Source organism: Limanda limanda, chromosome 1 (assembly GCF_963576545.1).
Source record: "Limanda limanda chromosome 1, fLimLim1.1, whole genome shotgun sequence".
Taxonomy (NCBI): Eukaryota; Metazoa; Chordata; class Actinopteri; order Pleuronectiformes; family Pleuronectidae; genus Limanda; species Limanda limanda.
Window position 1 is genome coordinate 3,520,213 of NC_083636.1, and position 27,677 is coordinate 3,547,889.

The window sequence follows — 27,677 nt, forward strand, 5'->3', positions numbered from 1 at the left end:
AGCCGGGTTCTGACCAGACCAGCACTGACCTGCTCAGGTGCAGCCGCAAGTTCTGTTGGTCCAGAGAAGCCCACTACCTCTATCTCCGCCGCCTCTCTTCCCGAAGCTACTCCGCTATTAAGATGGTATGTTGTTTACACAAGGCTTTATCTCCCTGTGCCAGAAACTGTGAGTTCAACAGGTCTGCACTCAAACTTCACCAGTTTCCAATATGTCACGTTTTGGGCCATAGAATTGATCACAAATGAGAATGAAAGAGAATAATATGAAATAGAAGGTCAAAGTGTAACTTCACTGTGACGTAATAATGTTCAGCAAGAACAATGGACTGTATATAAGTGGAGCCAATAAGGAAGTGCCTGAAACCTGAATTCTCGTCTATGAGGACATGACTCAATGCTTCTCACTTGAGTCAACATTTTCCTAAGGAGTTTATGTCTCAATATCTGGTTTCACGTCTTCATCAATACAACAATTTGGCCGTTATTCAATGTTACGTCCGGAGCAGGAGGGAGATAGTGTTTAAACTACACATCTTGAGACTGTGGTGATTGTAATGATCGTCTGTGCTGCCGGGTTTAAACATCTTAAACTGTAATATGGTTATTCTAGTTCTTTTCAAACATGAGAGGATGAAATTCACATCTTTCCACACAAACTGGTGATTTGTTATGCATATTTTATGAATGTTTATCTTAAAATACTTCTATGTAATCCCATCAGTGGATAAGATGAAAAATCAAGGTGATTTGTGTCTTTTCTTTTCTAGCATATCCCAAAATAGCTTTTGAGCTGTAAACAAGCTTGCCTCTCCTGTGGCATGTTGTTATTATTTGATGATTAAGTGACTCAGTGCCGCCCAGAACTCTTTCCTGTTTGCTTATCTGAGAGCGTGTAGTCACAACTATGCTTTAGTGACGCCTCCTGCATCCAGGATGATGAATAGCCGGAGAGACGTCACGTCCCAGAAGCTTCATTGTTTTAATGATTTGGTTGCACAAATTATTCAGGCCAGTGAAGCTGTTTTGCATGAGAACGGCCTATTTTTGGGTCCGTCTCGCATATTTCAGTCAACGTGGAATGTGACGATTTGACCCGACTGACCTTATTCTATTCATCATTCCATTGTTGCTTCTCTGTTCTTCTGAAAACCAATTTGAGGATAGAGCTTTGTCATTTTTTACCATCAGAACATTTTATTTTAATTGTTAAAATGGTGGATTTTGAAAATGAAACGATTACATTTGCGTGGCATTTGGGGATTTGGGACTTTTTCAGGGTCAGCTGGAGTTTTCATCTGTGATTTGTGTTGTGCTGATAAAATACCAGATAAGGACAGGCTTAAATGGATGGAATGGATAGCATTACACACACACACACACACAAACAAACACATACACATGCACACACACAAAAACACAACAATAGGTTATTGTGGGACAGCTGCACACGGGCGTCCGGTTTGTCCAGACCTTTGCTTCAGCTGCTCGTGTATTGGAGCTCTACATTTTTCTCAGTGCGGCTAAACGCATATAAAGGTGAAAGGAAATCCTAATCCCACAGCACACAGTGGCGTGCTTCTAAGTGTGTGTAGCAACAGCTTTCTGTCTCAACGTGACACTGCACTCCTGTAGGAACCCAGTCTAATGATTCTCTATGGTTTGGTGTGGTTGAATCCTACCGGGCTGCAGTGGAGCTCTGACCTCGACCCCATCCGGCACCTTAGGGAGGAGCTGGAATTCCGACTGTGAGCCAAGCTTATCTCAGAACATCAGACTCCACTCATTCTCCTGGGGAGTGAATTCCTGGAGCCCAGTAGATTGTACTGGTTAAGATTCAAGGTTTCTCTCCTCGCTCGAGCAGCATTTATTCATTTTTAATGTCATATTACTTCTTTATTTTAAGTGTTCATGCGACACAACTCTATATACACTTCTTTATAAGTATGAAGTATCATTATTATTATTAATGCATGTGTTTTACAATTTCCTGGAGGATGTTAACTGTATTTATAATTTATAACTAATGATATTACATAAAACTAGCTTTGTTTCAGGCTATGGGAGGAACTATGAGATGTAAAATAAGCTTTAACACTCTAGCATTTATTTAGAATAGATTCCTTGTGTGTAGATCCACGCAGATTGTTCCCTGTGAGGATGACGAGCTGCAGTGTGAAGTGTGTGTTTGCAGCCCAGTAGATTATAATGGTCAAGATTCCACAAACAGTTTCTGTAAACATGCATCTCCCTTCGCTTGAGCAGCATTTATTCATTTTTAACGTCATCATGTGACACAGCTCTATATACACGTCTCTATAAGTATGTAGTATCATTATTATTATTAATGCATGTGTTTTACAATTTCCTGGAGGATGTTAACTGTATTTATAATTAATAACTAATGATATTACATAAAACTAGCTTTGTTTCAGGCTATGGGAGGAACTATGAGATGTAAAATAAGCTTTAACACTCTAGCATTTATTTAGAATAGATTCCTTGTGTGTAGATCCACGCAGAGTCTTCCCTGTGAGGATGACGAGCTGCAGTGTGAAGTGTGTGTTTGCAGCCCAGTAGATTATAATGGTCAAGATTCCACAAACAGTTTCTGTAAACATGCATCTCCCTTCGCTCGAGCAGCATTTATTCATTTTTAATGTCATATTACTGCTTTATTTTAAGTGTTAATGTGACACAGCTCTATATACACTTTTGTATTCGTATGTAGTATCATTATTATTATTAATGCATGTGTTTTACAATTTCCTGGAGGATGTTAACTGTATTTATAATTTATAACTAATGATATTACATAAAACTAGAGTTGTTTCCGGCTTTGGGAGGAACTAGGAGATGTAAAATAAGCTTTAATACTCGTGTATATATTTAGAATAGATTCCCTGTGTCTAGATTCTTCCCTGTGAGGCTGACAAGCTGCAGTGTGAAGTGTGTGTTTGTGTTTTTGTGTCTGGAGCCTCACAGCAGGATCCCTAAAAAAAATCAATGGGACCTTTGGACCGATCCATCCCAGAAATCCCAGAGGTGTAACTCCCATCCCTCCATGCGTATAAAACCACTGCTGCTTATCGTTATCACAGAAATTTTTAGATACATCATTCTACCTTTATGTAGATTAAGTTGTTATTTTTTATATATTTATTTTTATTCTATTTCACAAGAGGTACAGTGGTCAGATTTCGCACACGCCCCTCTGGCTGCCTTGGTACAGCCCGGACCAAGCTAGCAGAAGTCAGCGCTAATGGTTTAGCCCCTGAAACTTCAGTGGTCTAACGCAGTTAAACGCGTCATCTGACGTGAACAACACGTCCTCGCTCCCACTCGACCCATTAGGATTATTCTAACTGGGTCGGAAGCTTGGCCCGCATCGGACCGGAAGCGGCTAGCTGGTCCGGGTGTAGTTCGATCCCGTCGGGAAGCGGTGCGGGACAGTTGGAAGAAGTGCGTGATGCCAGTGAACGGGGGGGGGCTGCTCTCCCTCAGCAGATACGCCACGCAGTACTTCACCGTAAGTACTGTGTACACATACCTTAGAGTACTGCGAACACACACAGGTACTGCTAGCTAACGGGTACTCCTGTGTGTGTGTGTGTGTGTGTGTGTATTATATATATTTGTGTGTAACGGTGCTCCATGGATCCCGGTGGACGCCTGTTGCATCCGGCTGCACCTGCCGCTGTCCCCGCCCGGCTAGCACCACCCCGGCGGTAAACAAGCGTATAAAAGTGTCGTAACACGCTTATTACGCGTTGTTTTATTTTAACGTTTAGCTACAGCTGGTTTATTTACACACACGTGCGTACAGTAACACGAACTCTTCACTAATGACGTCAGCTGTGTGGTGTTTTTAAGTTGCAGTTGTGTTAAAATCATTTTAGTCTTGCACCTGTTTCTTATAGTTTATTAATCTTCTGTATTTGTATCACTGGTTGTTAATAGTTGGTATATTACAGCCTTAAAGATGATCACGTGTTCAGATACTTGCTGGTGGTTTTATTGTTGAACTTATTTGTGCACTGTTGTGTTTGTGGTGTTCTGTGTTTCTTGTGACTCATGTTGTAGCTCCGCTGTCTGCCCAGCAGGGGGCGGGCGTGTACAGCGTTTGTGTCCTCTTTCATGTTGTTCAGTCTTTGGAGCAGTTTATTAAGATTCATATAAACATTGATTATTATGATTAATGCTGATGTCAGACTAAGAGTTAATTTATATTATTGAATATTTTGCTGCATCTCATTCACAAGCCAAAGATCTTAAGTCATATTGGTTGTTTGACTTCTTTAGTCTTGACCTTTTAGTATTTCATCGATCAATTAGTTGGCAATACAAGTTGAAGCAGAAGTTGAGAAGATGTCTCTTCCATTGAGTGTTAAAAATATTTTTGTTGTGCTTAGCCTGGTGATTTTAAGCTATTTTTATTTCCTGTGAAATTTAGAAAAACTTGCTAAATCCTATTTCCAGCCATCTTATGATTGGTGCTGTTACTGTTTCATGATATTATCTTGTTCTTTCAGTAGTAGGTAGTGATAAACAAACAGATGGAATAACCTCCAACACATAACCTCGGGGTAATTAGATGAATTATCGATCAGTTGATAGGCAGGAAAGTTATTGATAGTTTGGATTCGGTCAGTTCAGCCATTCGCGAATCAAATGTGAAATAATCTCTGTTTTCAGCAGCTTGTGTGGCAGGATTTCATGATTTAGACATATTGTTAACTGAATATCCCTGGGGTTTGGACTGTAAATAATGTATTGTTATGAAAAATGTGTGAACATACATTATGAGTTATGTCTGAGGGCAGTTTTTCCCAGTTATGATTAAACATCCACCCACATCTACATTCCTGATCTGTTAAAAAGACTCTGCCCTGTCTCCACATAATTGGTTCTCTAAGTCACGTCCTGCCAGGGTGACCTAGTATTTCACCCTGGCTCCTCATTAGAGGAAATGTGCTTGTGTATAGTTATGTAATGACCCTCACTCAGGAGAATACGACTTATCCGTTAGGCCCGGGCTGCGAGCGACCGTCACAATCACATCGCAGCAAACAACACGGCAGTCAGAACGGTTAATGGAATGGAATGAACTGGTTCTGCTTTGCCCCGGAGCTCTTTCGTCGGTACCTTCCAATCATTTATCGTATTTCCATGAGTTAAGTGTTTCCTCTATTTAGACTTAGTCATCTCTTCCCCGGAATTCTGAGGCTTGAGCCGTGCCAGGGAATGTGCAAATTGCTTGTTTATATGCGGCACGCAAATGAATTTCCGAGTGGACATTTGAAATGGCTCTGTGTGTCGGTGTCTCTTGGCTCTATAGGGTTATATTTGTCCTGTTTTCATTCAGCCAGTCCTCTGGGACCTCTGCGGTGTCCCTGCAGCTGCCAATGGTCATCTGCTGTTTCCCTTTGGCCAGAAGATCAGAACAAAGTGGGTTATGATTCACTAAGCCTGGGCATGAAATATCAGCAGCACAGAGATTTCTATTCCCGCTTTAGTCACCAAAACCCCAACCAACGCATCCCAATAAGTTCAATTCTACATTCGGTGTGGCTTCATCTTCGCAGCGGGTGAATCTTCCCAGAGTTTAACGAGAGTCTTTTGCATCTAAACGCCAGAGCAGCGAGCAAACCCCAAACTGTGGCGTGTGCGGATGAACACGGGAGAGTTTAATCACCGCGTGTCTCTGTGCAGAAGTTGCTGTGTGTCTCTGTGTTTACACTGCAGACAGTGGGATTTGTGCTGAATGTAGGCCAGCAGAATCCTACTTACGTCAAACACACACACACACACACAGGCGGGCGGGTGGGCAGATGCAGGGAGAGAGCTGCTGGTGGTTGTGCAGCTGTGGCCATGGAGGAGGCTGTGGCGCACATCAGTCTGCCAGAGCACCGCTGGCAGTGAGCAGGGAGAGAGCCGCGGAGAGGAAGCAAAGGACGAGCGCCAGCGATGAAGACCGTCCTCAGCCTGCACAGGAAGTGGGCCCACGCGGTCAAGACCATTCGCATCCTGCAGGGACTCGTGAGTGCAATTCTGCTTCCATGGCTCAGATCTACCACCAGGGCTATGAGCAGATATGTGGTAGGGGCAAGTGGCTCGTCCCGGCAACTTGACTTGACGGGTTCTGTCTTTATCTGCGCTCTTTCTTGTTTGATTGTTTGCTTTTTTAAATCAAACTGACTCTGTGCTGTTACTGTTTTCTGTGAAGTTTTGGACTTTTGTTCTAAATGAGGGATCTGGATTTGCAAAAAGTGGAAGCAGCTCTCCTAAAAGAAACATTTGGGCTCAAAATTCATTCTGATATTTTATGAAGGGTCAAGAGAGATGATGGTCAAACTCAAAACTGACCCATGGTTTTATTTTTCAGAGAAACTGAGGCATGATCTGTGTTTTTGGCATTTTGGAAATCAGCTTTTCACTAAGTCCAAATAGATGGAATATTTTTGACCGGAGTCAATATGTACCAGTTTGCTTCGTTAATTCAAATATTGTTTTTTTGTTTTATATGATGTTTTGGGGGATATTGACTGTCAGATGGCAAAATGTCAAAGCTTTAGTCGCCATCTTAAACGCTGAGGTGTTTATGTGAATGACATGATTGATTTCTAAAACCCGTCGGTGGTTTACGTTGAACATTGTCAGAAGAAGCTTCAGGTTTCAATCTGAATTATTTTGAAGTGCTCTTAAGAGGAAACGAGTGCATGTTCAAAAGTGCGCTCATCAATAATGAATCAATAAGAGTCCGAAGTTTCTGAAACACCCCGGCAGAGGCTTGTCATTGTTCTGCTGGGAGCGGCTTGTGTAACGATGGCGTGAAGTAATGAGCCGGCTTTGTCGTTGCATCACGTAATAAATGATTAATCTGTTGAGTGAAATGAAACCTGCCATAGTAATCTTTGCTGTTTCTCTCCTCAGAACCCGCAGATGGAAGAGACTGTGTGGGAGCAGTACACAGTGACGCTGCAGAGGGTGAGTCCATCTGCACCTCGACACACTCAGAACATTCATAACATTCATAACATTCACATCCACTGAACTCCAGATATTCTCCTGAGTTTGTCCAGAGAGGCTGTTTGTGGTCATGTTGACATTTCTAACATACGACAGATACAAAAACTAAATACAACAACTTCATTTAACAGCTTCTGACGATAAGAGCCGACGCTGGTGTCGATCTTATGGAAACACACACAGCTGTGATTCCCACGGCTAAATTTATACGTCATGTCCTGACTCTGTGGTTTTCATTTTGTCGCGCTTCTTAATATAGAGCAGCCGCACAGCGGGAGAGAGCGAGAGTTCTCGTGTCTCGTCTACTCTCCACACGAGACACGATGATCTCAGCAAATACTCGACGCTGAAAAGATCTGTCGATTGGTTATATTACAACTCTCTCAAACTTAAATCATGTGACCACTTTCTGGTTCCAATACCTTCCCCCTCCGTCCACTCATCAATGATGGATGATGACAAACTCTTTCTGGAGATATAAAAATCACAAAAAGGAACTCCATTATTTATGACCATTATCCGAAGCAAACTCGGTGTAGAGATGCAGGACTGGAATCTGTTGTGTGGACCACGTGGCCCATGTGTTAGTCTTGTCTCCTTTAAGGTGAAACATGACAAACACTCTGAAGTTCAGCCGTGGACAGCTGCACCACATGGTTTATTCAGAGGCAGAGATGCAAGTCATATCATCACTGTCATGTTTCTTGAATTTTTGAAGGATACTGCACAAACACACAAATCCTGCACCTGTGGTTATGGCTCATACTATTGAATATAAAGGTGAAATATAAAATGTGGAGCAAACAAGTTCTGCTATACTATATTTCCTCTTCTAATACTTTTTTTGTATTTGGGTTGTGATTAAAAGACTAAATACACCATAATGTCAATCAATAAGCTGGTAATTGGAGTAATATTTACCAAACAGAGATGACCTGCTGTAATCTTTATAGCAGGATGACTTTGACTTTGACTTTTCTTGAATTTTGGGAGGTTATGGCACAAATACACACATCCAGCAACATTTATTAATGGTTCATACTGATATATTTAAAGGTGAAATATAGAATGTGAAGCAAAAACTCGTTGAATTTACATTTTGGCACATTTCCTCCCTGTTAATTGGGGCATATATCGATTTTTTTATGTATTCGGTTATAGCAGAGTTTCGTTAACTCAGTTGGGTTTGAAAATGTTCAGATGACTTTGATAAGCTGACGTTTCCAATCAGCTTTGTTCAGTAGCAGCTTTACGAGTGGTTTAAATAACGTGTCCACAGGTGAGAGGATGAGTTCTCTGGATTTCTGGCTAATCAAGAGAAAGAGGGTTTCATGTTTAGTTGAGGGTCTGTAGATGAGGCAGCCTGAGATATGGACCTTTTTAACAAGCTACACATCATATAAATATACTCTAAGTGGAGTCCCAGAATAAAAACAGATCTGTTAATTAGCAGGATACACAGGCCTGCTTCAACATGAAACACATGAACTGGTGTAAGCAGCACAAACCAGTCGGAGCTCAAGTTGTGATCGTGATCAGCTCATTGTTCTCGTGCTGCAGTTCACTGGAGCCAGAAAAGCAGATTTGGAGCAAAAAAAGGTCCTTTGCTGTTGGCGTGTGACCCCCCGACTCTCCGCCCCCCCCACCCCACCGCCAGCTGTCACACTCCGCTTTGCATGTCTACTTTTTATTCTCTTCTCCCGTTTGAGTAGATTAAGATTTAATTTGAACATATTTTGTCCCCGGCTGCAGCCTCAGCTCCTTGCTTAGTCTCGTGGAGGGTTGATGATGATCTGCAAGAATCTAACATAACAGTCATCTGCTCCATGACCAGAACACTAGGGACGGGGGGAAAATCGATTCAGTTACAAATCGCGATTCTTGTGAATGATGATTTTAAATCGATATGCTGCCTCCCAAATCGATTTAAAAAAAAAAAAAAAAAAAAAGCACCCCAGAGCATGTTGACCAGCTCTTTGTTTTTGCACAAGAATCTAAACATACCCAAGCACTAGCTTTGCATCGCCTACATGCAAACAACAATAGCCTACTTTTTGTTTATTTCAAAGTTTATATTTTAAGTAAACTTTTATTCATTCTATTTAATTTACCTTTTATTTATTGTTTAAAAGTAGCCTAAGTGGCTTACATTTCTTAATCTGTCAGTTTGTGTGCAGTTGACAGGGGCTATACAATACTAGGACACATTTTTATTTATTTTCTCTATTGGCTGCCCGGCAGTCATTAAGTTAATGTTAATATTTGAACTGGTAAAGCTCTAAGTGAATTTGACTGTGTTGTATTTGAAGGAATGATTCAACATTTTTCCATGGTCCAGTATTTAAAAAAAAAAATAAATGCCAGGAAATCGTAATATCGAATACATATCGTATCGCCACAGTATCGTGATAGTATCGTATCAGGAGGTCCCTGCAGATTCCCGTCCCTACAGAACACACTCTGTTATTAGGTGTAAAGTGCATTAAGTGACCCCCCCCCCCGCTGCTGCTAACAGGCCTCCTGATTGGTTGAGCACGTGTGTGTCATCGGGACGTCGACACCACGGCTTCAAATTACATCATCATCGTTAAATGGCTGCGTCTGTATCCAGGATCATTTTGGCTCAATTTCTGGACAGTTGTGCAAAGTCTAGTTTTTTTTAAGTCTGTGTTCCAGAGCTTTCAATGATATGATCTCTGCCTCAGTGGAAACTGTAATGCATCTCAGTGGCAGGCGTCGTTAGTTTCTGATGTCACATTTAAACCCCTCGTCTCGATACCACGGCGGCGGTTTCACTGGTTTCTTTTTCATCCAGAGAACATTCTCAGGCCTCGGGCTCACGAAGCCTTTTTTTCTTCCAAAATAACAACGTTCTTTTCTCGTCAAGCTATAAAAAGATTCCCAAAATGACAGTTGAATTCAGACAGCGTCCCCCTTTTCAGCCTTTTATTCTTTCAAAATATCACAGAGAGTGAATCATTTCTAAAATGATCAAAGTGAAAGATTTCTCCGTCGTCTTCCTGTTTGTTCGTTTTCGCCTCCCCACCCCCCCCCCCTCATCTGCCTCCACCGCCATCTGCTTCAGACAGAGGAGAGTGGTTTATATTCTCTGTTGGGTTTTTTTTAAGTACAGATGGAAGGGAGAGGATAAAGAGAGGGTTCATCAAATCTCTGTCCTAATCTCATCTGGGGCAAACTGGAGCAGGGGCAGGTAGAATCGTTCCACACGTTTCCAGAGAAGGAGCGAGCCTTGGAAAAATGGTTATTTGTCAAATTATAATTACACAAGTGTGCAGTGTGTTTGAACATGCACCAACGCACATACCCATGCACATTATGAAGCCAAGGATTAGCATCTTTGTTAATCACACACACACACACACACTACACAAAGCTTTAGACAATGGACAAACAGGCTCTGAACGTTTTTGTTGCAGTCATACATGACTCCACTAAACACAACTGTAATTTCAATCAGTGTGAGCCGACACAAAGCACAGGGATTACACACACACACACACACACACACACACACACACACACACACACACACACACACACACACACACACACACACACACACACACACACACACACACACACACACACAATCACACAATCACAATATCCTCCACATGTTTTTCCATGTTTCCTGTCTTTGTTTCTCAGGATCCCAAGATGGGCTTTGGCATCGCGGTGTCGGGGGGGCGTGACAACCCCAATGAGGAAAGTGGCGAGACGTCCATCGTGGTCTCGGACGTCCTGCAGGGGGGGCCGGCCGATGGCTTGTTATTGTACGTACTGGTTTTCTTCTCTAGTTGTGTTTATATAACATTTTGGACAAAGTGAATTTACTTTTCTACAAAGGCATAAATCAAATGAAACTGTGTGATAGAGGGTTTTATTAAACTGTTTTATTCATGTTGGTGTCACAAACAGTTTAATCAAGCAAACATTTACATATTGTAGTTTCTAGATTAGTAAATTATCTTCATAAAACCACAGATTATTTTTAGTGAATAAATAAAAACCTGTCAAGCCAATTTGAAAGGCTCTTAGGATTTATTTTAGCTTTATTTAAAAGGCTCCAAGCAACTTTCTGTACAGAAGTAAATCCATTAGTATTTCACTTGAGGTTGATGCAAAAATAGAAAATACGTTAATAATAAATGTTCTTTTAGAATGACTGTCCATATTTACTTTCCTGTAACTTTCTGAGTTCATCTTGTTTAAAGTCTCTTCATTGTGTGTTTGTGTTTAGTGAGAACGACCGCGTGGTGCAGGTGAACGCCATCCCCATGGACGGGGCCACCCACTCCTTCGCCGTCAACACCCTCAGGAAGTGCGGCAAAGTCGCCAAAATTGTACGTTAACATTTTGGTTTGTTGTTTTTAAACTCACATTAATTTGTATTTCTGACAATAGTCATTGGATTTAAACTTAATTGATTGTGTTTCCACTTTTAAGTCTCTAAAATGGCTTTAAACTTTTAATATAAATGAGGAAGTGTAGGTTTGTTTCACTGACCTCTGACCTTTGTGTCTCTGTCCTCAGACAGTGAAGCGGCCCCGGAAGGTTCCGGTCAACGTGGTGAACCGTCCGTCCTCCCCCGATGACCGAGTCTTCAACAACGACTACAATGATGACTACAACTACGACCAGGACCGGCGCAGCGTGTACAGTGGGCGGGACCACAGTCCGGAGAGGGAGCGCTACATGGATTCTGGCTACCAGACCCACGAGCGTGACCACGACCGGGACTACGACCGGCGGGACCGCGGCAGGAACCCGGAGCGAGACCTCAGCCCGGACCGGCCGTACCGGAGAGACGGCAGCAGAGGTCGCATTTTAGAGAAAGAGCGCAGCCCGGAGCGCCCGTACCGGAACGACAAGATGCTGGACCGGGACCACAGCCCGGACAGAAGATACCGCAGCGAGCGCACGCTGGACCGCGAGCACAGCCCCGACCGCCGCTACCGCAGCGAGCGAGCCCTGGACCGCGAGCACAGCCCGGACCACCGCTTCCGCAACGAGAAGACCCTGGAGCGCAACAACAGCCCGTACCGGCGCGACAGCCCGGGCAGAGGCCACGGGCGCGACCACAGCTTCGAGCGAGGACGGGACCGGATCCCCAGCGACCAGAGGAAGTACGACGAGCCGGTGAGACGCAGCGGCAGCAGGGATCGCCTGGACCGCTCGCCATCCCCGGCCGCCATGCCCATCCCTCTGCCTCGACCCGCCCGGGACCTGGAGCCGCTGGAGAAACCGCTGAACGTGCTGCTGCTGAAGAAACGACCCAACGAAGGTGAGGAACTAATACACACTTTTCCTCCTCTTCCTCCCCAAACCAAACGCCCAACAACTTCAGCTCTGTGCCAAACAACCACACCACACATCTCTCACTCACACTCAGGCCTAGATCACCAACTCATTGGCTTCAGTTATTTTTGGCGCTTGACTCAGGATTTTAAAACTGGAACGATGGAGACAGTAATGTTTGGCTCGGTTTAAAAAGAAACAGCACACCAAGGTTCTGCAGTTGCATCTGGGGACTTAAAAAATGTACATTTGTTTTTTTTTCTTTAGTTTTATTTGAAAAATAAAAATCTAGAAATTAGTACATAAAGCATTAAGTACTCAAAAGGCACTTCTGGCAAGAATGAGTGTTATAATATGGGAAATATATTTAAGTGTGTATTTACAGACGTCAGTATTTATGATTGAAAATCAACAATTGCTTTATATTATATCACCTCGATATTAACAGCTATGTACCACTTCAGATTGTCCAACACATTCCCTTGTTCTTTCATTCTCATATTCATACAGACGACATTGGTCTTCAAATATGTAACAGGCTATCTACATTTAATTGTAAAATACAATATTATTTTTGTCTTTTGTCTTAAAAATAAAAGAAGACACAAAAGCGTAAAATATTATTTAAGAAATCAAAAAAGGTTGATAAGTGAGACGAGAAGGGAAGAAACAAATCTGCCAGTAAAATCAAGTCAATTGAGACTTTTAGATTCCGGTATTTCAGGAACATTTTTCATTTTTTAACACTTTCAACACGTTTCCTTGACATCAGAGTTAGAGCCAATAAAAACTTGTTTCTGCTGCTGAGTCATTTGACCTTTTCCATTGGAGACAAAAACTAGATATTAGTGGGTTTTTGCTAAATAGATTCAGAACATTCAGGTGTAATATACAGTTTGTAGCTCGTATAGCCTCATGTGTGTGTTTCTCCATCTTCTCCAGAGTACGGTCTTCGTCTGGGCAGCCAGCTCTTCATCAAGGAGATGACCAGCACTGGACTCGCCAGCAGAGACGGGAACCTGCAGGAGGGAGACATCATACTGAAGGTAACATCAATGCTTTTACAACTGGTTTTTAATAAATATCCCAAACTCAAACCACTTCTTCTGGTGTTATGTCTCCGTGGCAGCGAGAGAGACATAATGTTTTCGTGTGTCCGTCCATCTGTCAACATTCCCTCACACGATATCTCAGAAACGCCTTCAGGGGATTTCTTCAAATTTGGCACAAACACGGACTCACGGATGATTGGATTAGATCGTGGTTGTTTAACGGTCAAGGTCACTTTAACCTCTGAATTTGTGTTGGCGATAACTTAACAATCCATCTAATAATTATGACAAAATACCAGGTTTTAAACATGTCATAAAATTCAGAGGCTTATTCGAGATGTGTAATGGACGCCACTTATGTAATTTCCAAAATGACTTTACCACCATAGATTTACATAATAAAGACTAGATGTCACGTCTGCGTTGCCGGCCAACGGAGACGAACGTTCGCACATGGCGGACATCTTGCTAGGGGGTGCTCGCTCACCCATAACATTGTGTTGGTAGTGGTCAATAACCATAACTTGCTCAATTTTCAACCGATTTTTAAACAGTTTGGTTTGTTATAAACGTCAGAGATGTAGATATGACACCGCATACTTATGAAGATTTATGTTATTTTCTAAAAAAATTGAATAATTTATGCAGTGTCATAACTACATCTCTGACGTTTATAACAAACCAGATTGTTTAAAAATCGGAAAGTTGAGTAAGTTATGGTTATTTACCACTACCAACACAATGTTATGGGTGAGCGAGCTGCCCCCTAGCAAGATGGCCGCCATGTGCGGACGTCCGGCTCCGTCAAACGAGACATCTAGTCTTTATTATATATATCTATCCTCACCACCCTCTGTTGCAATAACAAAACTTTGCTGACTCTTGACGCTAACCGTCTCCTTATCTCTGTCAGATTAACGGCACGGTGACGGAGAACCTGTCCCTCAGCGACGCCGGGAAGCTGATCGAGAAGTCCCGCGGGAAGCTGCAGCTGGTGGTGCAGCGGGACAAGCAGCAGGTGCTGATCCGCGTCCCCCCGATGGCCGACAGTGACTCTGAGCTCGACGGTGAGAGACAATCGAAAAGCAGCCGGTCCTTTCCCGTGTAAACCCGCCGAGCGGCCATCATCCACATACATGTATCTGCTGCATATCGTCTTCATACGAGTCAACTGTGGAAATGTTGTTGGTGATGTTGTTGCTGTACTTGTCATCAAAACTGTTTTTCCCTTCATATAAATAAAGGTTTTGATCACACATCAGTTTTTAGTTTTATTTAAACTCGTTTTTTTTTGGTGGAGGGGGGTTATTAATATTTCACAAACAAGGAGCAAGCACAGACCAAACCAGAGATTCACAAACCATTTCTCCTTTTCCTCCACCGTCATCATCACTCATTCTTTTATACCTGTTTTTAATGTCACATGACCCAGTGCTGTGCTGCGATTGGTTGGAACCAATCTGCTGTAGTGGTGCGAGTGGATTGTTCAGTGACCAAATGTTTTCAAGGGAGGGGGGTCACCGCTGGAAGACTTGTGACCCACTTTGTCTCATTTGGACTGTCTGTGTCTGTGTGTGTGTTTGTGAGTGCGTATGTGGTTGTGTGTGTGTGTGTGTGTGTCTGCATGTGTGAAAGTCCCCACTCGCCTCTGGCTGGGTGATCTAATCCCTCAACATGATGCTGCTATTGGATATGAAAGAATTTCATTATGAGAAGGTTTCGCAGCAAAGCAGCAGCAGCCGCCTGGTTTCAGGATCCCAGAGAACAATGAGCACTGGTGTGTGTGTGTGTGTGTGTGTGTGTGTGTGTGTCAGCTCTGACTGGAGAGAATCACCTGAACATGCATCCTCTTCAATGTGTTTAATTGTGTTGTGCTGTTGTGTTAAAATACAGAAATCCAACTTAGCTTTTTTTGCCTAAATACCAAAGTTAAAAAATGTTGTGTTTCAAGTATCTTGTGAGTTGTAATCACACCAGCTTGTTTTCCATTCACGACCTGACGACAAAGTTCAATCACAAAAGCCACGTCATGCCATTCTTAAAAAAAAAAAAAAGAAGCAGACATGCAGGTGAGGTTAGATATTGGACTTTGTTACCTGAACCTGAAGAAACCAACCAGAACGACCTTTAGACCCCACGACCGACCCCTTGAGTGACTTGTTGGTTTAGAGCGGTTACAATCCTTGTGTTGTTGTGTTGTAGATATCTCAGAGATCGAGTCGTACCGCTCCTACTCGCCGCAGGACGACAGGCGTGGCCACCACTCCGACCTCTCCTCCCACTCCTCCAACGAGCGGCTGAGGGAGAAGCCCAGGTGAGCTTTCCTTAAAGGAGACATTCTGCTTTCTATTCAGCCTCCTTTGTTTTTCTCACAATGTTGTATTTGGTTTTAGACGATGAAAACCAGCGTCAGTGAGATATTTTATTATCTGCATGTTGTTAAATACAATCAGGATAATGCAGGATTATGTTGATTTATGCTTCATGAAGCTTAGTCGATCCATTATATCAAATTAAATCAAACATATCACGGTGCTGATAACTATCCTGTTTTATTCTAATCTTTAAATATACGACAATATATTTCCACGACCTGAATAAACTGCTGCTCGGACTTTGATGAGTCATCAGATATTCAACATGTTCTCCTTTGTGTGTTTGTTTAACCAACAGAGAGGAGCCGCCCAACCGGCTGGCAAAGATGGGCGCCATGCCAACGCCGTTCAGAGTGCCCGACCGAGCCGTGGAAGACACGCCCCCTTTGCTGCCAGAGAGGGAGGAGCTACCACCAGAGACACCTCCAGTGAAACCAGGTACGTTCCTCATTTTGAATATAAGAACATTTAATGATGCACCAGTTGATTTGAAATGTGAAATACTGCACTATTTTTATTTACTGTCTAACAATAACATTACCATCATATCATCAGTACTATTACCATCATCTTGCCACTGCACCTTATCTACCTATTTATCTTGTGTTTCTGTTTTTATTCTTTCTACCTCAATATTTTTTAATTTTATTCTATTGTATTTTATTTTATTGTATTCAAATATACCGGCTGCTATGACGACTTAATTACCCTTCGGGGATGAATAAAGTTATCTATCTATCTATCTATCTATCTATCTATCTATCTATCTATCTATCTATCTATCTATCTATCTATCTATCTATCTATCTATCTATCTATCTATCTATCTATCTATCTATCTATCTATCTATCTATCTATCTATCTATCTATCTATCTATCTATCTATCTATCTATCTATCTAACACATTGGTTTCTGTCTCACCAGTCGTCGCTGCTCACCAAAAGTTTCATGCTCCTCCTAAAGTTCCACTAAAGCCAAACACAGAGGACCAGGAAGTTTACGGGTCAGTACATCAGAACCACTTCCCTCCAGATATTAATTTGTTTGTTCCACTCTCTCTCTATGGAAGTTTTCTCTCATTCCTCTTTTATAACTTTATGCGATCAAATCTCGTGTCCATCATTTAGCCCGAACACGGTGATGGTGCGTTTCCAGAAAGGCGACAGCGTGGGTCTGAGGCTGGCCGGAGGAAACGATGTCGGCATCTTCATCGCCGGCGTCCAGGAGGACAGCGCCGCCGAGAAGGAGGGGCTCCGCACGGGGGATCAGATCATGAAGGTGAGGCGACTTTCATCCAACGTCCAGGAGCCTCTGAGGCAGAATGTGTTGTGTGCCATGTCTGATATTTTGACAAAAAGTAAAATATAGAAAACAAATGTATTCTTAGAACAGTAGAACAAACCTAACATGAAAAAAGATTGATTATGAAGATGAATATTTGAAAGATTGTAAAAAGTTAAGGCGAAGTATTAAAGCAAAAGGCAGAACCCATGTTTTTAATGTAACCTGGAGGCAGGATTTGTTTCTGCTGTTGCTCCTAAATAGATTAAGTGTAGTATCCATATCTAATGTTGGATCACTCTGCCTAACAACCATCTTATTTAATACTTTTGGTCATGAAAAAGTATTAACTGTGGTTAAATAATAGTGTTTTCTACTAAACCACGGTTTGTAAAGATGTTTCTTCTCTGTCTCAGGTGAACAACACTGACTTCAGAGGGATGGTGCGTGAGGACGCTGTCCTCTACCTCCTGGAGGTTCCTAAAGGAGAAGACGTCACCATTCTTGCTCAGAGTAAACCTGAAGGTAATAAACTTTACACACAATCACAACAAATTCATGAATATTATAGTTTCCTGGTCTTTATTAAATGGATCTTTTCTTTTACAGTGTACAAGGACATCTTAGCGTCTGGCCGCGGCGACTCGTTCTTCATCAGGACTCACTTTGAGTTTGAGAAGGAGGCGCCGCAGTGTCTCCCGTTCTCCAGAGGAGAGATCTTCAAGGTGACGGACACGCTGTACGATGGCAAACTGGGAAACTGGCTGGCCATCCGCAGCGACAAAGACAACCAGCTGTTGGAGAAAGGAATCATCCCCAACAAGAGCAGGTGTTTAAAAAATTCCCAGTATCACAGACACGTGTGTAATGATACTGAAGAGAAGAAATGCATCTACAACATGATCACACCCTTTGTATTCATCTTACAGGGCAGAGCAGATGTCCAATGTCCAGAACGCTGCTCGAGCGGCGTCGGGCAACGACCGAGGAGACTTCTGGAGGCTGAGAGGTCAAAGGGCAGCGAAGAAGAAGGATATCCGCAAGAGCCGCGAGGACCTGAGCGCCGCTCCGGTCACCACCCGGTTCCCCGCCTACGAGAGAGTGGTCCTGCGTGAAGGTACTAAACAGATAAACAGAAAGTAGATCCTTTTCTAAAGCGTTGTTCTTCCTGAATGTCTGTGACTGAATTGAAGTTCTTCTTGTTTTCCTTCAGCTGGATTCAAAAGGCCTGTGGTGGTTTTCGGGCCCATTTCTGATACAGTAAATGAGAAACTGGCCAATGACATGCCGAGCAAGTTTGTCGTCGCCAGTAAGTGCTGACATCATCACTTCATCGTTAAGGTTCTTCTCAAGGTCTCAGATTTCTGAATCGATTATTTCCTCTTTCAGAAACGGAGCCTAAAGACGCAGGAAGTGAGAAATCCTCCGGCGTGGTGAGACTCAACACCATCCGACAGATCATCGAGCAGGTGAGTCACAGGACAGTGAGATGTAGTTTCACGGAAATTAGGGCTGCAACTAACGACTATTCTGATAGTTGATTAGTCACCGATTATTGAAACGATTAATTGACTAATCGGATTATGAATGACACAAATTCTCAATTGCTATTATTTAGCAAGGAGCTTTTAAATTTAGCTTGATGTTGTTCGAGGCATGTGATGACTGAAAATAAAGACAATAAAGATGTCTTTTAATAAACTTTGCTGCATATAAGGGAACTGTTGACACAAAAGCAAAGAAATCAAGTTTTTGTCCATTTAAAACCAAGGACAAGCAAAGTGCTAATAAAAAAAATTAATTTAAATTCAAGTTTCCCTTTTTACTGTGAACCAAGAACAGGCCAAGTGCTGATACTACAAATAAATTAAAAATCAAGTATCAATTTTTCGTGTTAACGGGAAAATAACAATAATAAAAACATCAACAAACCAAACTACAGTCTTCTTCGGACTAAATAATTGTGATTAAAAAAAGACGTTTGTCAGGCAATAGGATAACATTTCGCTTTAAAACTCGTTCCTCAGGACCTCCACGCCCTCCTGGACGTGACCCCCAAGGCCGTGGACACTCTGAACTACACGCAGTGGTATCCCATCGTCATCTTCCTGAACCCGGACAGCAAGCAAGGCATCAAGACCCTGAGGAACCGCGTGGCGCCCGGGTCCAGCCGCAGCGCACGCAAGCTGTACGAGCAGTCCGTCAAGCTGAGGAAGACGTGCACGCACCTGTTCACCGGTAGGGTTCAAAGGTCAAATCATATTGATTAGGGACGGGAATCGGCAGGGACCTCCCGATACGATACTATCACGATACTTAGGTGGCGATACGATATGTATTGCGATTCTGTAAGTATTGCGATTCGATATTGCGATTTCCTGCGATTTCTTTTGGTAATTTTTTTTTTTTTTTAAATACTGGACCATGGAAAAAAGTTGAATCATACCTTCAAATACAACACAGTCAAATTCACTTAGAGCTTTACAAGTTTTATTTCAAATATTAACATTAACTTAATGACTGCCAGGCAGCCAATAGAGAAAATAAATAAAAATGTGCCCTATTATTGTATAGCCCCAGTCAACTGCACACAAACTGACAGATTAAGAAATGTATGCCACTTAGGCTACTTTTAAACAATAAATAAAAGGTAAATTAAATAGAATGAATAAAAATGTACTTAGAATATAAACTTTGAAATAAACAAATAGTATGCTATGCTTCATTGTTGTTTGCATGTAGGCGATGCTAGTGCTTGGGTATGTTAAGATTCTTGCGCAAAAACAAGAGCTGGTCAACTTGCTCCCTCCATATATCCCCCCCGTATAAACCAATAAACAAGTTTAAAAAAAAAATAAAAAATGATTTTGTATTTTTAAAAATCTATTTTGGAGGCAGCATGGCGATTTAAAATCGTCATACACAAGAATCGCGATTCGTAACTGAATCGATTTCTTCCCCCGTCCCTACTATTGATGCAGCATCTTTAAAACCCGAGGTACGTGTTGTTATGCTAACTCTGTTCTTGTTCCCACAGCGACCATCGACCTGAACTCGGCCAACGACGGCTGGTACGGCAGCGTGAAGGATTCTATTCAGGAGCAGCAGGACCGAGCTGTGTGGGTGTGTGAGGGGAAGGTGAGTTCATCATCTGCTGCTAAGAAACAGGAAATATTATATTTACATATCAAATATTCCACCAAACAGACGTTTTCTCTTGAGTATAACCGGCTCTAAGAATAGACGTTACCACGGTGATGAGTGTTGGATTGTCACAGCCGTCTCTCCCCTCAGCTCGAAGGTTCGGAGCAGGACCTGGATCTCCATGACGACCGCATGTCCTACCTGTCGGCCATGAGCGCCGACTACCTGAGCATGGACAGCCGCATGACCAGCGACTACGAGGACACGGCGGACGAGGGCGGAGCTTACACCGACAACGAGCTGGACGAGCCGGCGGACGAGCCGCAGCCCGTGTCGGCCATCAGCCGCTCGTCAGAGCCGGTGCTGCCGGACGAGGTGAGACCCGGGGGAGACTGGAGACCGGTTAGAGACGGTGAATAAAGATGGACGACATGGCGGTTACTGCACAGACTCCAAACGGCGTTACAGGCACGAGGTGGCGGCGTCCGATCTGGGATGTTATGGTTATTTCTGGGTCGTGGGATCAACGTGGAAACGCATCATTCACCTTAACATCTCATCATCCATCTAATTCTCATCTGTCAAAGTTTGTGCATGAGTGTGTGTGTGTGTGTGTGAATAATCCAACCCTGAAAGCTTCATCTGTGTGTGTGTGTGTGTGTGTCTGTTTGTGAATAATCTGACCCTGAAAGCTTCATCTGTGTGTGTGTGTGTGTGTCTGTGTGTGTGTGTGTTGTGTGTGTGTGTGTGTGTGTAGAAGCTTCACCCTGAGCCTCGGACCCGCATGCGGAGGTCAGGGAGCAGAGAGAAGCTGAACAGCGACCCCAGCCCTCCCCCCTCTTTTGTCCCTGAACCCCCGAAGGTGAGAAGCTCCTCCCCTCCCTCCCCCTCCTTCCTTCCTTCCTTCCTCCTCAAAAAATCGCTTCATCCCATCTCTCTGATCCTGGATCTCCGTCTAGTCAAGCGTTTCAGATCTGTGGTGGAAGTAACCTTCGTCCAAACTAACAAACCTGGAAACACCAATGAGAAACGTACACAAAGATTTTGCTTCTGACCAGTCTCCTCCTCTTCCTCCTACTCCTCTTCCTCCTCCTCCTCCTCCTCCTCCTCCTCCTCCTCCTCTCCCTCCTCTCCCTCTTCCTCCTCCTCCTCTTCCTCCTCCTCCTATCCTCTTCCTCCTCTTCCTCCTCCTCCTCTCCCTCTCCCTCTCCCTCTCCCTCTCCCTCTCCCTCTTCCTCCTCTTCTTCCTCCTCCTCTTCCTCTTCTTCCTCCTCACCTCCATCCTCCATCTTCCTCCTCCTCCTCCTCCTCCTCCTCTTCCTCCTCCTCCTCCTCCCCCTCCTCACCTCCTTCTCCTCTTACTCCTCCTCCTCATCCTCCTCTTCCTCTGACAGGTGCGAGCTCAGACCCGGACCGACTCCACCCGGAGCTACGACTCTCACTCCAGCAGCACCATCAGCAGCGACGTAGTGGGGGGGAACAGGCCCCTCCCCCCTCCCGTGGCCATGAAGCCCCTCGTCCCACGCCTGCCCTCGGAGGGGGGGGTCCCGGTTCGAGAGGAGGACGACCCCGCCGGCAAATCCTTCCTGGGCAAGGTGAGGATTTCAATTTCACCCTTTATGACTACAAGCTGTAAATAAAGATGGACAACACGACCATAGATATATATAAAGACTAGATGTCTCGTCTGCGTTGCCGGCCAACGGAGCCGGACGCCACCACATGGCGGCCATCTTGCCAGAGGCAGCTCGTTCACCCATAACATTGTGTTGGTAGTAGTAAATAACAATAATTTGCTACATTTTCGACCGATTTTGAAACGGTCTGGTTTGTTATAAACGTCAGAGATGTAGTTATGACACTGCGTAAATTATTTAATTTTTTAGAAAATAACATAATTATTCATAAGTATGCAGTGTCATAACTACATCTCTGACGTTTATAACAAACCAAACGGTTTCAAAATCGGTTGAAAATTGAGCAAGTTATGGTTATTTACCACTAGCACATTGTTATGGGTGAGCGAGCTGCCCTGTAGCAAGATGGCCGCAATGTGGTGACGTCCGGCTCCGTCGAACGAGACATCTAGTCTTAATATATATATATATGAACACGACAGCTCCACTAAAATGAAGCCAGATCTTCCTGATCGCCCCCTGGTGGCTGGCTGCAGTTTTCATGTTTCTAAATTTGGTTTTAATTTGTTATCTGATCCCAACGATCACTGTTACGTAGATTCTGTCTCCACATCCTGTTAGAAGAAGAAGCAGCAGCTGCACTAGAGATATTTCAGAGCTGGAGATGCGTCGTCCATTTTTATTTTCCAGTCTGCGTCTGTATTACATCTTTTGTTTTCTGGCTTTTAGATTGTTTTTGACTCAGTAAATAGTTTGTATTGTTTTCTTCTCTCTTGACTCTCATTGCCTCTAATATGAAATAGAATCAGGTAACGGAACGTGTCTACGTGTTGAATGTTACGTTGAATCCATGATCACCTGTAATTCATCCGATCTGTGACGTCTCGTCCACATCTCATCAAGTTTTCACTCTCAGCTTCTTCATTTGACTTTCACCTCCTCGTGAGTCACGTGGGTGTTAATGATCCGTCGCCACCCAGCAGATCGTGAGTTAACGTTTCTCTCTCTCTCTCTCTCCTCCCAGATTAAGGCGTTTGAGAAGATGGACCACCTGGCCCGAGCTCAGCGGATGCTGGAGCTGCAGGAGGCGGAGAACGCTCGAGTCAGTGCTGCTGCTTTTCACTTCACTACCAGTTTAACGAGCACAGGCTGGGAAGCGGGTTTTAGTTTCATCTGTCACAGTTAAATGTTAAAGGTCTGGAGCAACAGATGGAGTGGGTGGGGTGGGGTGGGTGAGGGGGGGTTCACCCACTGACATTTTGACTGGACACAGAACAAACATGTCAGATTAACAGGGACACAGAAATCAGCATCCAGATGTGTAATCTCTTAAGCTACGTCGGGATCACTCCTCGTCTCTCGGGGTTCATGTGGAGTTAAAATGTCTCCTGCTGGTTTGTTGTGAATCAGATTCTGACTCATGGTTCTCGTTCTCTTCTCCTCACTCAGCTGGAAATCGCCCAGAAGCATCCGGACATCTACGCCATCCCAGTGAAGCTGCCAAAGCCCAACCTCAACCGTCCCCAGCCAATCGGGTGAGAGGAGAGCCTCACACCTCCAACACCGATAACATGACTCAGGAGTTTATCTCAAGTCTTGGAGCTGATTGGTTAAAGGTCAACGGAATATGGTCAGAAAGGTTTTCAAGATAATGAGAGACATTAGGAAATCAGAAAGTTCTCTCATGAAGAGTTTAAAAATCTCTGCCTAAAGATGATATAGATCCAAAAGATAATTTTGGATGTTACACCAGGAAAGTTGTTGCTCTGAGGTCACACATTTAACTTGACTTTTGTAACCAATCAGATTTAAGACACAATCTGCACATAATTTATAATTTATATATTATTGGCACTATCACCAATTATCGTGCCCATAACTCTCTTACTGTATATATTGTTGCTTTATATTATTTTATATTGTCTTATGTACAGTCCGCCAACCACACCAAGTCAATTTCCTGTATGTGCAAATATACTTGGCAAATATAAGAATTCTGATTCTAATGACATCATATAGAGGGACATAATTAAATGTAGTTATGATATAAATAAAGTTAGCATTGCCTGATTGAAGTATAACCAGCGCTCACATGGTATAAATTGCCTCTCTGATGATTTTCAGTATCCAGTACGTTATGTATTTATTTAAATGCTCATGTCCGCTCAGCTCCAGCTCGGAGGTCAGACACTTAACTTAACTTTAGTTACCACGAAGATTTAAGACACAATCTACAGTTAATTTGTCTTCAAAGGTTCTTATGACATCATATAGATGACATAATAAAATGTAGTTATGATATAAATAAAGTTCAGGGTTCATACGGTCATGGAAAACCTGGAAAAGTCATGGAATTGTAAAATGTGTATTTCCAGGTCTGGAAAAGTCCTGGAAAAACAATAAATCCCAAAAGTTTTGGAAAAGTCATGGAAATTTGTTATATTCATATTTTCATGTCGTTCATTTACGCTGAGTTTCAAATAATTCATATGCTTTTAAAGAAATACGCTCAAAATTAGGGCTGAACGATTAATTGCATTTGCGATTTAATCGGGATATGATAAAACGCGATTTCCTAATCGTAACGTGCGCGATTATCACGTGCGAACGAGAGTAGCGCACCGGGCTGCCGTCCGCACCCGCAGCCAGAATGCCACGGGACAACACAACTCCGCTGATCCAGAAGATAGCGAAGCAGACCTGCGTCACCTACGTGGCGCAAACATAGAGCGAGCTCAACTCGCTGGTGATCGCGTTGCGGGCGGCGGACCTGAAAATCACTCCCCGGAAAAGCAAGCCGAGCTCAGGGGAGGCGGGGCTCCGGAGCCCCCCGGTCACCTACACGCACATCTGCAGGACGGAGGTGCTCAGCATGGGGGGGTTCCTGCTGAGGCCCGGCGCCTCCGTACCGCTGCATAACCACCCGCACATGAACGGGATGCTCAAGGCTTTACAGCGCCTCATGTCTGCTGTGTTGTGGCTCCACACACACACACACACACACACACACTCACACACACACACACACACACACACACACTCACACACACACACACACACACACACACACACACACACACTCACACACACACACACACACACACACACTCTGTCTGTTACGTGACTTGTGTTCGAAAGGGTTAAAAATCACAGTCTGAGGAGTGGGACCATTTCATTAACTTCAGGAAACTGTTCATACATGCAGTTGTACTGTTTGACTTTTTGGCCTGTGCATTTCTCCGTTTTTTATTTATAACTTTATTTACTTTGATTTTACAAAATATTTTCAAAGTATAGTAGAGGCAAATTCTATGTTTCAGTTGTGTGAAATGTTTCTGACTTGGGAGCAGTAAGGCACCTATAATTTTAAATATTATTTAAGACTAAATGTATCTTATATTGTGTTGGTCATATTTAAATCATTCATTACGTTTTGTTGGGGAAAAAAAATTGGATCAAATAAAAAAATCGCATATTAAATCGCAATCGCAATATTGGGGAAAAAAATCGCAATTAGATTATTTCCCCAAATCGTTCAGCCCTACTCAAAATATAAGCAGGCATACACTCTCATAGCCTACTAACTGAGTTTATTATGAGAGCGTATGCGTAAGGTATACTGTATGCCTTGGAATTCTCATTGTTAGTTTAAATACTAATTTTGTCACTTTCACGTATACTCCGATATTTCACAAAATGCTTGGACATGGTCACTTGGTTTAAAGTTGTTGAAAAGTCATGGAAATCCACTGGTCAAAATGTGTATGAGCCCTGAAAGTTAGCATTGCCTGATTGAAGTATAACCAGCGCTCACATGGTATAAATTGCCTCTCTGAGGATTTCCAGTATCCAGTACATTATGTATTTATTTATTTAAATGATGCTTGATTCCTCTCAGCTCCAGTTCGAACCCGGAGCCCCAGGCGCCGTCCCGGTCGTACTCGGAGTCCCGAGGCTACGAGGACGAGGAGGCGGAGTATCGCCGGCAGCTGGCCGACCAGACCAAGAGAGGCTACTACAACCCCCAGAAATACAAGGACACTGAGCTGTGAGGCCCCCCCCCCCCCGAAGCCAGGACGTGACATCATCACCCCCACCCCTCCACCACGCCGTCGCTACAAGTGCTCCGAGCTCGTCACCGTGGTAACAGCTTACGCAGCTTTTACCTCAATGTAAACTTTTGTTTGTAGTCGGAATCCTGGAACGATGTTAGTCTCAGCACTGATGTCTCACTACATGTTGTCTCACTACATGTTGTCTCACTACATGATGTCTCACTACACGTTGTCTCACTACACGTTGTCTCACTACATGTTGTCTCACTACATGATGTCTCACTACACGTTGTCTCACTACATGTTGTCTCACTACATGTTGTCTCACTACATGTTGTCTCACTACATGTTGTCTCACTACATGTTGTTCTTCATAAATACACCACAGGTTTATTCCTGATGTCTTTATGTGTCTGGAGAGGTTTTCTGTTACCAGCGAGAGTTTGTGATTTAAATCCTGTTACACCGACGCTCAGCTTCTCGTGTTCTACTGTTACTCTCAGGGTTGGATTCTGGAATATTATGATTATGTGAAATTTGAGGCAGAGTTGTGCTCTTTGGGTCACAGTCGAGCAAAGAGACAAACGGCTTCTCCAACTTTAGTTTGGAAAGAAAAGAGTCTCAATTCTGAACTAAAAGATCAAACACCTCTTCAAGCCAACACCCTCTCTCAGCATATTAATGAAAACTCATGGATCCACTCTAGATTTAAACGACTTCTTCCTCCAGTCATCTCCACAATGTTCAGTGGAAGTTGGTTCTGTAGTTGTTGTGTAATCCTGCAGACGAACAAAGATGCAGCGATGAAAACACAAGTTCCCCGGTGACGGTAGAAAAAGGATTAAAAATGAATCACATCTTTATCCAGATGTTCAGTTTTTGAATTATCCAGAAAGGCCCTCAGATCAGTTTTCCCTCCTGGACGATGAATCATTGATGAGAACAGACGATCGACTGTGGACGTAACAATGAAACACGAGAAGCTGACGAACATCAATCTGAAACCCAGCTGAGCTACTGGGAGCTGAACTGGGATTGGTTTACTGTTCACTGGTTTAACTGATCAACAGCGCCCCCTGCAGCTCTGGGGGTCAGATTGATGTTCCTCCTGTATCACCTGTAAATACACTACACTGTACCGCGTGTGCTCGGGGGTGCAGCATATATCTAAGTGCCTTGCAGCTCGGACTTTACTTCAGTAATTCACAAACTGCAGGAAGTTTCTAAACGAACCTTGAAGCTCCAGAAAAACACGCTGCGGTAAACTCGCTTCTGTCAAAATCGACCAAACAAACGATGTAGATAGTTTATTTTGTTTATTTTAGCTGTAATTACGAGATAGAGAAATGTGTGATTGAGGAAATGTCGGTATCATGTTGTTGATGATGATTAGAAGATCTAGAGAGAAAACACTGTTAAACTCAACAGGACGTCCGGATGAGTTTTTGTTTCCAGCGCCACACGAGCTGACGAGTTCTGAGTCTGAGACACGGAGACAATCACGTTTTTATGGCTTCTCATGTTTTTATATTGAATCTCTGCTGAACTCGCTGGAGTCTTTGTACACTGGAGTCTGTGGAAACGTGGTGATGACAATCATGTTTGTTGATCCGCTTCTTTTAAATGTCTGTCCGTGATTTACATTTCTTTTCCCTTTTTGTTTTGTTTTTTTTAGTTTGTGATCTCAAGTGTTACAGGAAATTCAATAAATAAATACTTTTTTTTACATCGTGTCTCATTGGAAATCAATTTTTTGGGTTATTTAAGGAAGTGAAATGCTTTTA

The 27,677-nt window shown here is 43.2% G+C and overlaps 1 protein-coding gene across 5 annotated transcripts; it reads left to right on the plus strand.

The window, feature by feature from the left end:
- Window positions 1-27,619, plus strand: tjp2a (tight junction protein 2a (zona occludens 2)). 5 transcript variants are annotated; one of them, XM_061088082.1, is made up of 24 exons: window positions 1-125; window positions 6,933-6,986; window positions 10,698-10,822; window positions 11,290-11,392; window positions 11,583-12,333; window positions 13,290-13,393; window positions 14,313-14,466; window positions 15,602-15,713; window positions 16,073-16,212; window positions 16,701-16,779; window positions 16,904-17,054; window positions 17,474-17,582; window positions 17,667-17,886; window positions 17,987-18,174; window positions 18,271-18,366; window positions 18,447-18,526; window positions 19,085-19,295; window positions 20,095-20,195; window positions 20,352-20,576; window positions 20,959-21,063; window positions 21,596-21,796; window positions 22,863-22,940; window positions 23,288-23,373; window positions 25,743-27,619. In XM_061088082.1, exons 1-24 carry the CDS (start codon window positions 123-125, stop codon window positions 25,888-25,890), a joined length of 3,624 nt encoding a protein of 1,207 aa, XP_060944065.1. In that variant the 5' UTR covers window positions 1-122; the 3' UTR covers window positions 25,891-27,619. The 5 variants fall into 5 exon arrangements, with proteins under 5 accessions (XP_060944065.1, XP_060944004.1, XP_060944226.1 ...); XM_061088159.1 differs by lacking the exon at window positions 1-125 and adding an exon at window positions 5,852-6,038 and having other exon boundaries at window positions 25,737-27,619; XM_061088021.1 differs by lacking the exon at window positions 25,743-27,619 and having other exon boundaries at window positions 23,288-23,401.
- Window positions 27,620-27,677: the final 58 nt, after the last annotated feature.

Coding starts and splice junctions, on each gene's coding strand:
- tjp2a (XM_061088159.1), top strand. CDS start 5,967: ATGAAGACCGTCCTCAGCCTGCACAGGAAGTGGGCCCACGCGGTCAAG. Junction 10,823..11,289: donor CCGGCCGATGGCTTGTTATT/GTACGTACTGGT, acceptor GTTTGTGTTTAG/TGAGAACGACCGCGTGGTGC. Junction 17,583..17,666: donor TGCTCAGAGTAAACCTGAAG/GTAATAAACTTT, acceptor TTTCTTTTACAG/TGTACAAGGACATCTTAGCG.